Raw genomic sequence first — 11,684 nt, forward strand, 5'->3', positions numbered from 1 at the left:
CTCCTTCACGTCGGGACACGGTTGTTAAGCCTGAGCTGCTGGAATGCTTGAGACCTCCTTCCCTTCCTCCCTCCTCTGCTCCCTGCCTTCCCTTAGCCTCGCCGTCTGTTGGTTAAGTTAAGACACTTAAACATCTGACGGGTGTGAGTGATGTGTCTCTGATGGATGACTGACAGCACATGTCCTCTCCCCAAACCCCAAATCCCTTCCTGAGAGTCGTCTTTGATCTGCTGCTCATGACGTGATCTCCGTCCAGACAGGACACTCAGCGCTGTTAACCCGCTGACCCTCTGAGTGATGCACAGCTGGCATCCACCAGTGACGACATAGCCCCATTCACCTTTTTGTTAAACTCTCTGAAAGAGGACTGTTGCAGAAAGTGAGGTTTAATGATCACCAGAAGCTGCATTCCTGGGTAAAGGGGCCCAATTATGCTCATTTTCAAAATCATATTTGTGCTAAGTGCCTCTACTGTGACATGTCTCCATGTTGAAAAAGCTCTTTAATTTTTCTCAAACTGCCTGTCCTCTTTTCACCCTCTGTCTGAAACCAGAGCCCAGTCTGCTCTGATTGGACAGCTGGCCTGCTCTGTTGCAACTGGTCAACCGCTTAGAAATGTCCCGCCCCTTAGCCTATCATGTACAATGTATTGGAGCGCTAGTCAATAGAAGCGGGAGTGTTACATAGTGACATCATTGTGTTACAGAAGTACTGTAAACAAAGGAGTCCAACGGAGGCATTTCAGGCAGGGGGAGTGTGTGGGAGAGAAGAACTTCGGGATTTAAGTCTTTGCAGACCATTTACATGCACAAAAAACATATGACACACTACAGGAGAGGTGTGTGTGTGGATATTGAGTGAGCTGTCACTCTGCACTCTTTACTGCACACATCGGGTCATCTGCTGATCAGATGTGGACTTACATCTGTCAAGCTTTTAAAAATATATATATTTTGTCTGAGTTTCAAAGGATGTAAAACAATAAAAGCATGGTCACGTTTTAACTTCTGTTTTGTAAATCGGCAGGTAGTGTTGGGCTTTATTTCCTGATACTTTTCTCATACCATCGTCTGATTCTTGTTCCAGGTCAAACACGGACACTCGAAGCTGGTGTGGTGTTCTCTGGTTGGAAAATCCTTCTACTACTATCGTAATCAGGAAGACAAGGTATATATAACTTTCTCCTAACATGCCTCGCTTGCTTCCAATTTTGTCTTTTGTTGGTAGATGTTAAAACCTTCTTCTAAAGCATTTCTTTAAATAAATACTCCTTAGTGGTTGTCTTAATCTGCACAGAACACAATGCTTTTCACAATAGAGGACTGGTGTTTACAGCGTTTGCTTGGACAAGAAAAAGAAGGTGCAAATTATGTCCATTGAATTTATTTATTTTTTAAAACTCAGTTAAAGTTATTTCTATTATCCACCACTTTTGAAGTGATTCCTTGTTGAGTGAGTTTCTTCTTTTCCTCTCAGTTGCCTCTGGGTCAGCTGCAGATCCGTGCCGCCTCGGTACAGGAAGTGGACCGTTCCTGTGACTCGGATGAGGACTACGAAGCCGGCAGTCGAGGTTTCCTCTCCTCACACTGCACCTTAGTGGTCCAACCGCGAGACCAGAGTCCTACCTACCTGCTCATCGGCACCAAGCAGGAGAAGGTAAAGTTACTTACAAATGTCATGAATTTGATCTGTAATTCACCCTTAGGCATGGGGTTGATTTACTTAAGTCATGTTTCTTTTCCCCCCTCAGGACACATGGCTTTATCACCTGACGGTGGCTGCCGGCAGCTGTGCGACCTTCAAAGTGGGAACAGAGTACGAGCAGCTGATCGGTAAACTCCTAGATGCAGAGGGAGACCCAGGTGAGAAATACCTGTTGTAATCATAGGTCATGTTTATTCATGTATAAGCAATAACCTACTTTGCTCTATTATTCAACCAAGTAAATTCAAGTAGCTAGTAATATTTCAAAGTTCCCTAATGCAAACCTCATCCCTCTTATTTTGTAGACATGCTTAGTGATCGGCTCATCTGTACTTGATGCAAATTGTATTTCCAACCAGTCTAAATGCTGATTAAAGTCCTGTATATAGCTCGGTGTCAAGCGAGTCTATAAGCTAAATCTGTCTTCAATATTGAGAATCCAACATATTGAAAGTTAGAGTATATTGTAGCAGATATTTAAAAATGTATTAGTGACTGATACAGTTTAATGTGTTTATAAAAGAAAGAAATTAATCTTCAACATATATTTATACACCCTACAGTAAATGGTTCATATGCACTAATATTAAAACCTAGCTGTATTTAGTTTGTAAATCAGGTTTGAAACTTCTTAAATCCGCCTGTAAATAACCACCAGTTGTGTGTTTAATTCTCCATCTTTAAAACCTACAACTTCTCCCAAAAAAGACATCACAACACGCCCTCAGCGTCCTCAGTTGTAGCTTTGACTCTGAAATAGAAGTGACACTTACAGTAATTTATAACTGTCGGTGCAGAGTACATGAAAACATTTGATCACATTTTAACACAGAGTCAGCCCTGGAGATATTTATACCCCTCACACACAGTAGATGCGTAGTAGACTGAAAGGCTCTCTCTATAAGTGGAGACATTGCAGTCAGTAGCCTGCTCCGTGTTATTCTGACCCGCTGTGTGTGACGGTCCTGATCCACGCTGCAGACTGTGTTTACGACGGCAGTGCGGTGTGTGTGAATTTTTGATTTTCAGCTGTCCACAGTCATTACGGCTTTGAAACTCAATCTGTATGTTGGTGTGTGTGTTTTAAATGTGTATGTGCTTCTCCTTCTTTTCCCAGAATCCTCCTTGTGGAAGAACGAGGCCTTGAGCTTCTGTAAGGAGGGTCTGCGCTCGCCCCTCAGCACTCTGCCCTCTGAAGCTCTGCAGACTGAAGCTCTCAAACTTTTCAAGGTGCGTCTCCCCCCCCTCCTTCTGTCTCTCTTGTGATATTCCACTTACTTTCATCCCTTTCTCCGAATCCCTCTCTCCTCCTCTGCGAGAGTCTGTGCAAAGCATCGTCCAGCCTCCCTTCCATTATCCCCTCCCACTCCTGGATGTGCCCCTCTGCCTCTGAAGCAGATCAAAGGCTTGAGGACGAGGGCCCCCTGCTCATTAAAAGTGTGGAACAGAGATAATGGTCTTGATTATGTGCTCTGATTGAGGCTAACCGGTCCTCCGGTTTACAGGCAGTGCGAAAGGCAGCCCTTTAAAGCAGAGACATAGGAGGTCAGGGTCCTCAGAGTGGCAGCAATGGATATGGAAGCTGGGGGGGGGGAATAAGATCAGAGCAGAACAGGGGCCCTGGTAGGAAAGATGGCAGATCCTTTTCCTCTCTTTTCAACTCTGTGGCCCTCAGTGCGCCCACCCAGGAGCCTGCTCCACTGCAAACGCTCCACTGCAGGATGGAAAGTTGAATGGATCGGCTCTCTCTTTGACCAGCCAGCCTTAAAAAACTGAGCGAACACACACAGAGACACAGAGAATGGAAGGGACACTCTTTTGTGGACTTTGAAGTATTAATGAATGTGACGAGTCTGATAAAAAACGTTTGAATCTTTGTTGTTTTGTCTTCAACAGTCCCACTGGATAAAGATAAATATGCGGACACATTAGAGCTTTACTGACCATATCATGTGTTGTTGTTGTTTTAGCATCACCTGGAGTTTTAGCATTTCTGTAGTACTTCTGGTGTGTATTTGCCTCCCCCTGCTGGTAGGTTCAAAGGAGACTCTTAGGCTTTATTGTCATATGTAGAGAAATTTGTCAAATGAAGTAAACTATCTTAATGTAAAGTCAAATGAAATAAAACTGAATGTTAAATAAAATCCAATTATATTTAATAATATGTAATAATGAGGACTAACCAGTTAGTGCTGAAGTAAAATATTAAGAAGTCTTTTGTTCTCTGCAGTCCTGTCAGCTCTTCATCAATGTCCTGGTTGAGTCTCCGTCAATCGACTACCACACCTCGCTGGCCCAGAATGCTTTGCAGGTGTGTCTGACGCACCCCGAGCTGCAGAACGAAGTGTACTGTCAGCTGATCAAGCAGACCAACCGCCGGACGCCTCACAACTACTCCCTCACACAGGTCAGCCTGCAGATTGTTTTCAACATTTATTCTAACCATTTAAATAATATGTTATACATTATAATATTTAAAATGTTGCATCCTGACAAGGTTTTCAAAAATGTAAAAAATAGATCCTGTATATAAAAAATTGTCCCCTTCTCCCATGTCCTCCTGCAGTGCTGGCAGCTGTTGTCTCTGTGCGTGGCTCTGTTCCTCCCTCAGCAGCATTTCCTGTGGTACCTGAGACAGTACCTGCAGCGCAACGCCGACCCAAAGTAAGGTCTCAAAGCCTCTAGCTGCCCTATGAATCTTCAAAGTATATAAATTCGATTGTTTACACCTCTATCCCTTTTTCCCCCCACACAGGAGTGAGGTGGGGAAGTACGCTGTGTACTGTCAGAGGTCTTTGGAGCGAACGCTGCAGAACGGGGAGCGGGAGGCCAAACCCTCACGCATGGAGATCGTCTCCATCCTGCTGAGGAACCCCTACCACCACTCACTGCCCTTCAGCATCCCAGTGCACTTCATGAACAATACCTACCAGGTAAACACACAAGCACAACACACTGTCATACCGAAGAAGTAGCTACATTATATTTTTATATTTACATTTTCTATTATTTAGAAGCAAATCCCCTCATAACTCACACACTTTGAGCAGCAGGTGTCCTTAAGAGAGAGGATTGTTGTGTATCTTATCCTACAAGTTACAGGGTCATTTTATACCTGCAGATGTGAAGGTATGCTTATGTTCCTACCATATTAAAAGCTGGAGTTTGCTTTATTTGTCTCCTCCCTCTGGTAGTGAGAGTAATTACCGTTTAGGATTGACCACAGCAGCAGTTATCTAGACAAGAGGAAAAAGAAACTGGGGGTTCAGAGAAATGATCCAATTCAATACATTTGGACAGGAAGAGATGCAGGTAAAAATGTGCAGGAGAACTTGCCCAAGTCTCTACGACTCCGCAGCAAAATCCAGAGCGTTTCCCTGGCAGTGATGGGCTTAATCAGGATAGTGTGAACTTGATGGAGAGGTTAGATGCAACAGATGTTTATTTTTATGTCAAGCAATAAAAAGGTTTTGCTGGAATGCCACGTCATCTGGGAAAACCTACAATAAAATCAATCCTGGCATAGTGACTTTCAAAGAGTTGTAAAGTCCTGACGCATAATATCCTTGGCACTGAACTCATGGATCGATTACCTAGCCTGGATGTCCTGGATCATATTTTATCATCTCCCCAGTACCTGAAACAACACGACTCTTATTGCGTGGCTGTTTTTCATCTCAACTCCTTCTTACAGCTGCAGTAAACAATACATCTGCAGATCTGATCCACTGCTGCACTTGCTATTCGGTTGCAGGATCATTTAGGCTGGCTCTGGTTAATCTCATCAATCAGACATGTCGTTTTTTCTCCCATGAAGGTGGTGGGTTTCGACGGCTCCGCCACAGTGGAAGAGTTCCTGAACACGCTGAACCAGAGGATCTGTGTGAGGAAGCCTCAGCTGTCGGGCTTTGCTCTCTTCACTGATGATCCATCCGGCAAAGACCTGGAGCACTGCCTGCAGCCGTCTGCCAAGGTGAGACTGAGGGTCGCTGAGCAGAGGTTCAATTCTTTTGTCTCTTGTTTCTAAACATTACAGAGGAACAACAGAGGGTTTTAAAATAGTGTTTTCACAAATGAAAGCTATCCAAACCATTTTGGGACCTCGGTTTTTAAACTCCAGCATACCAAAACCTTACACTGTAATTTAATTCCACTCAATCACAGTAAAAGTGGTGCTTTCTCCTCATTATCATTCTGTTTACTGAAATTATTCCATTGTGTTTAACCAGCCCAAAGAGACCAGGCCACCACACAATACAGACTGTAACACTGCTGACAGTCATCTATAGTATTTACTCATGTTTCTACCGGCTGCTCCTGCGGTACTCAGACTTTAAAGAGGCCCTATTATGCTCATTTTCAGGTTCATGTGTATTTCTTGTCTCTACTTTGACATGTCTCCATGCTTTAATGTTCAAAAAGCTCTTTATTTTTCTCATACTGTCTGAGCTGCTGCACCTCTTTTCACCCTCTGTCTGAAACCAGAGCCCAGTCTGCTCTGATTGGTCAGCTGGCCAGCTCTGTTGTGATTGGTCAACCTCTCAGAGATGTCCCGCCCCTTAGCACTTCATGTACTTTGTGTTGGAGAGTTAAGCAATAGTTAATGTGTTACATAGTGATGTCACTTTTTTTTTGTAATTCAAGTTTTTATTTCTTTCTTTGGTGTTTGACAGTACAACATTTTACATTGTGAGACATTTCTTATCATATGCATTACATGTAGTATCAGTGTCATAGCAAAACTAAAATAAAAGTACAGTATGAACGATACTGTTCATAAAGAGGACATATTGATGGTCACATAGCTGGAGAGCATATCCATACAATAGATTATAGTGCTGGATACAGGATACAATCAGAGGGAGGTATTCATACTGTAGGCTCATCAGGCAATGTGATGTAAGCCCAGAACAAGTCCCAGGCTGGCGCCTTGGTCTTGTTTGTATTGTTCAACCTGTTGAGCATACGTTCATATGAAGCTGTCTATATGATGTCACTTTGTCTCACTAGACAATGACTTGTGTCCATTTTACCAGATCTGTGATGTCATTTCCAAGTGGGAGCAGGCCCTGAAGGAGTTGCATCCTGGGAAAAATGAGGGGACGCGGATTGTGCGTCTCACATACAAAAGCAGGTAGGATTTCCTTTTGCTAAAACCTCCGCACCTTTTATTATTAGTCACACTCATTTGTCTTCAGAGCTAACAAAGGATGAGTGTGAGTGTATAATTCCAGCCTTTTCCAGGAACGTTTCTTGACATGTTCTCTTCCTTTGTTCACAGGTTGTGTTTCAGAGCTCAGGTGAAAGGAGAGACGGAGCGAGAGCGCCTCCTGCTGGCGTACCAGGTGAACGATGAGGTTCAGCAAGGCCACTTCCCTGTGAACAAAGAGCTGGCTCTGGAGGTGGCCGCCCTCATGGCACAGGTCTGTAAACATGTGGAGGGACGGCAAAGACTTCCATCTATGGAAAACTTTTGAATGCATACTGAGATTTCTGTGTGTTGAAACCATCTTCCTCACATCTCCCTACTTTTGTTTTCCTTCCACCAGGTTGAACACGGTGACCTGGAGAAACCCGCTGCCTCCTCTCCTGTTGCCTCTCCTCAGCCGAAGTCCCAGCTGATTCTCTTGCAGGCCTTAGAGCGCTTCTACCCCAAACGCTACAAGCAGGACTGCAGCTCAGAGCAGCTCAGGTAAAACAAACACTGCTGATGTAAAAAATCTTTATCTTGTTTTATCTAGAACAACATGTCCTTCAGATACAGATTTGTTTGATGTATTTTGCACTATCCCCTTGCGTCAAAAGTCTGACGAACATTGTGGTGGGATTTAGTCATGAGGACCGCAGTATAACTTTTGAAGGGGAGCTAGTTGGTGCCCTTGAGCTTGGCACTAGATGGGTTAAAAACAGGGTCTGCATTTCACTGTGTGTGCTTTCAGAACAATTCATTAAGCTGCTGGATGCTCCTATTGGCTTCAAATAAGATTTAAACTTAATCAAATGTTCCTCTTCTTGGTGGCCTGGTAACTAACGTGGTTCTGCAAAAGCCTCATGTGTTAAGGCTTTGCAGCAGCGCCTGGGTTTAAAATCAACTAGAGCCCCCTGCTGAATGTCATCCCCTCTCTCTCAGCCTTACCTTTGACTGTTTTATTCAATAAAGCCAAAAGACCCCCATTAAAAACGATCTGTAAGAAAATCAACATGTCCTTTTTGTCCTTTCAGAGGTCTGACTGAGCGTCTGGCCACTAAGTGGTCTATACTACGTGGGTGCAGTGCACCTGAGTGTGTGAGAATATATCTGACTGTGGCTCGGAAGTGGCCTCTGTTTGGAGCCAAACTCTTCAGCGCCAAGGTAAAAAACAAAAATCAATTCTTTTCTCGTTTATTGATTAATGTTACGTTTGTCTTAAGCAGGATTTACACTCGTTTGAAGTCTGACTCTTTGTTCAAAAAGTCAAAAATTCACTTCTCTTATCCCTTGAGGTTTCCGGCACAGGTTGGACCAGTCTGAGACCTCGAAGGAGCTTTAGAGATGAAACTGTATTGTTTACCGGGATAGATTTGTCACATGAGCTCTCTTTGTTTCCCCTACCCACAGCCTGTCCCCCCCTCTCCTGTCGAGCAGAGCCAGGTGTGGCTGGCGGTCAATGAAGACGGACTGTGTGTGCTGGACTACACCATGGTGAATACATCAACACCATCTCTGTGCTGTGTTGTTACGTTAAACACTTCAGGCTTTACATTTGTTCCAGTTCAGCTGAGAAGTGAACCTCTTCTTTATAGCTCAGCTGGTCGGATCACAACTGCACAGCTCTGTGGCCGACTGGTCTGAAGTGCTTCAAACGTCAGAAATCCACTGGAAAATGAAATTGCCGGCTTCTGATTTAACATTGTTAGCCCTGAAATACAGCTGTTTGAACATGTAAACAACATTAACGCTCTGTAATTTGCAGCAGGCCATGCAGATCATTTCATTTTTGGTCTGGCGGGAAGCGTTGCTTGTGCAGCTACATTAAAGTCAGAGAGAAACAAACAGAGTGAAAGTCACTGGACATTATGTCACGCTCATTCACGCTCAGTTAGCCTTTAAAAAAAGGCTGAAACCAAAACAATTTTCCTAAAAGAAATCCACGCTGTATTTTGGGATCAACGTGCTCCCTGTTTTATATCCCTTCTCCTTTAACACTGGCCATGCTTCCACCCCTCAGCACACGCTGGTCACATACTCCTACCAGTCTGTGATCACCTTTGGAGGTTGCCGGGATGATTTCATGGTGGTCACGAGCCAGCAGAGGGAGCCTGGAGTCGGGAAGAAGAGCGTGGAGAAGCTGGTCTTTGTGATGGCCAAACCAAAGGTAAGGGTCAGGAGAAAATCTCAGTCTGAATGATCCACACATGAGAGGTTCTCACTTTATAAAGATGATCTCAAGCAGGATTCAGAACTTGGATTACTTGTTACAACTGTTTGAATTTTCTTTTTTTAAGAATTAAAATGTATCCACAGAGTTGACACAGTTAGCTTAACTGAAAGGAGAAAGAGTTTAAAGTTAGCTTATTGCCACAAATTGAAATATTTGGATTAAGGTAATGTATAACAGTTTAAATAGTTGGCTAAGTAATAGATAAAAAGTGGAACTAGTTAGCTGAAAAAAGGTTAACTTTATTAAAAGTAATAGATCCAAGTTTGAATTATAGCTAAAAGTGACGGTTAAACACCATAAATTAGCTAAATGAAGATAAAGAGAGAGGATAAAGAGTTTAAATAGTCAGCTTGTAGTTATTGATAAGTTGCTGAATAGTTAGCTCAAGTAATGGGTAAACACTTTAAATAGTTGGTTAAAGTAAAAGATACAGCTGACACCAGTAGCTTCTGCCCCTAGTGGTACAAATCTAAGCCTGACCAAACCAACCTAAACATCGACCAGGCAATCGTATGAAAAGATGTTTTAACAATGTCCACTTTTCCATGGTTGATGGTGTCGAATAACACCCAGTGTAAGTGACGGTGGGGAGGGAGGGGTGTTTGAGTTCTTCTGATAGCACTGTAGGGGAACGAGGTTAGGAGCCACTGAAGTAAACCATTAGCGCTGAGGCGTGAAGGAAACGGCGGTCGATGAATTAAATGTTGGAGGTGTTGAAGTCGTTGAAGATAAGGGAGACTTACTCACACTCACCTGTTGAGAGCTAATGCATAAAACAGGTAAAGCCTTTCGTTTATGTGCAGGATCTCAGTGCAGCTCGTGTTACAGCGGAGGGGGAAGCTAATGAGAGTGACGCCACGCTTGATCGCACGACAGTTTGATGTCTCAGGTTTTCAGGTTTCCACGCCGGGCCCCCGGCTCCCTGCGATCAAATGAAACATCATCTCGTAATGTTGAATCCATTAATCCGAGCTGTTTGTGCTCCGCTCTCAGATTCTGGAGCTCACTCTGCTCATGGCCAGCTACATCAACCACTGGACCCCCGGCCCCCCGTTGGCCGCACAGCAGCCCCTCGGCCACTGGGACGTAGACAGCCGCCACTTCCCCGCCATGAACTACACCACCAAGGGCCCCACACTACTGTGAAATACGCAAACAGCCAGACTGTTAAACTGCAGGGAGGCTCAATAACAGAGAGCGTCAGCTAAATGCATCGGGTTGCATGTCAGAGTTTTTACAGGACAGATACTAGGAGATTATTTTTTCATTTTTTTATGAAGATTTAGAAATGTTAGAAAGTCTTGTTAGACTTTTTATTTCTACAACAAAAGAGTGTTTCAACTCTGCTTCATTTAGATGTAAGGTTTGAATACACAGGTGGCTCAGAGGACCCATCCTGTTAGTCGCCTTCATGTTGACAGTTGTGCTTTCAGACTCCTCCTGTCATGAGCTGAGGGCTGGTTGGACTGGAACACAATGTTCTGTGTCACTGTGTCACTGTACCAGGGTTAATAACTCATACTTGACAATGAACCAGAGTTTAGATCATTCAGGAGATACTGTGCAAACAGAAAGGGAATGATATTTCATAGTTTGACATGTTTTAGCATCTTAATTTGAACACACCTAATATTAATTTAATGCAGAGATTAAACCAACAGATATTTGTATTATTGAATAATCCAATTTTTTTCTCAGTATTGATGAATTTATTGGTTTGTAAAATATCAGAAGAAAATGTCACGTTGAAATACTGTGTTTGAGACAGTCTGACACCAAAAGATATTGTAAATCTTTCCAAAAAAGAGCACAAATATTAGCATTAAGAGGATGACTTAAATAATAAATCAATTGTTTAAATAGTTACAGATTATTTTCTGTCAGTAAACTAATCAATAAAGCAACTCATTGCTTAAAACGTCGACTACATCTTTAGTAAGTAGTTGGACTGTTTCCCCCCCCTACAAAAAAAGGCTATATTTAAGAAACCTTTTTTAATCCTATTATCATTTATTTTGAACGATAATCTACTATTTAGCCCCACTTATTTAGCATAAAGCAGTCCCAGTAAAGGTGAAGTTTGTGATCTGCAGTACGATGATAATGTTACTGAGGTACAGTTACACAACAGGCTGTAAAATGCTGTATGACAGTGAAGTACTGTGAGTTTAGAGTTAACTTTTCTCTCATAACACATACAGCATATTAGTAATAGTAAAGTCCCTCAGTGTTGCAATAATCAACACAAAAGGAGAAAACAAATCAATGAAATAAAAGAGATACCAAAATATTTGAATGACTTGAACTGTTTTGGATCAAACCACTTTCTTGCTCATGTCCATATTAGTTATTTATTTTATTTCCAACATGTTTGGGTTTTGCTTCATAGAGTAATGTTTTCCACATGAATATTTTGGGAGATGTTCAGCTTCCTTTATGTAGAGTAATTTAAGAGCAGAGTATGTTTGGTTTCCGAGTCTGTGCTGCGATGTGTCACAAATGTCTGAAAGATGGTGTCTTTATGTTTGTGTGTGTGTTCATAAAAGAAATGGTACAATA

General features: G+C 42.7%; 1 protein-coding gene across 3 annotated transcripts in view; it reads left to right on the top strand.

Moving 5' to 3' along the window:
- The window catches only part of plekhh1 (pleckstrin homology domain containing, family H (with MyTH4 domain) member 1), a 33,887-nt gene extending 22,203 nt beyond the window's left edge, over positions 1-11,684 (top strand). For all 3 annotated transcript variants that reach the window (XM_063908001.1, XM_063908002.1, XM_063908003.1), the window contains 15 exons: positions 1,087-1,167; positions 1,477-1,656; positions 1,751-1,862; positions 2,822-2,934; positions 3,935-4,111; positions 4,271-4,368; positions 4,460-4,637; positions 5,522-5,677; positions 6,741-6,838; positions 6,986-7,127; positions 7,254-7,396; positions 7,927-8,056; positions 8,303-8,386; positions 8,913-9,059; positions 10,119-11,684. In XM_063908001.1, coding sequence (XP_063764071.1) covers positions 1,087-1,167; positions 1,477-1,656; positions 1,751-1,862; positions 2,822-2,934; positions 3,935-4,111; positions 4,271-4,368; positions 4,460-4,637; positions 5,522-5,677; positions 6,741-6,838; positions 6,986-7,127; positions 7,254-7,396; positions 7,927-8,056; positions 8,303-8,386; positions 8,913-9,059; positions 10,119-10,271 — 1,992 coding nt within the window. In that variant the 3' untranslated portion in view covers positions 10,272-11,684. The remainder of the gene's footprint in view (positions 1-1,086; positions 1,168-1,476; positions 1,657-1,750; positions 1,863-2,821; positions 2,935-3,934; positions 4,112-4,270; positions 4,369-4,459; positions 4,638-5,521; positions 5,678-6,740; positions 6,839-6,985; positions 7,128-7,253; positions 7,397-7,926; positions 8,057-8,302; positions 8,387-8,912; positions 9,060-10,118) is intronic.

This window comes from Eleginops maclovinus, chromosome 19 (assembly GCF_036324505.1).
Source record: "Eleginops maclovinus isolate JMC-PN-2008 ecotype Puerto Natales chromosome 19, JC_Emac_rtc_rv5, whole genome shotgun sequence".
Taxonomy (NCBI): Eukaryota; Metazoa; Chordata; class Actinopteri; order Perciformes; family Eleginopidae; genus Eleginops; species Eleginops maclovinus.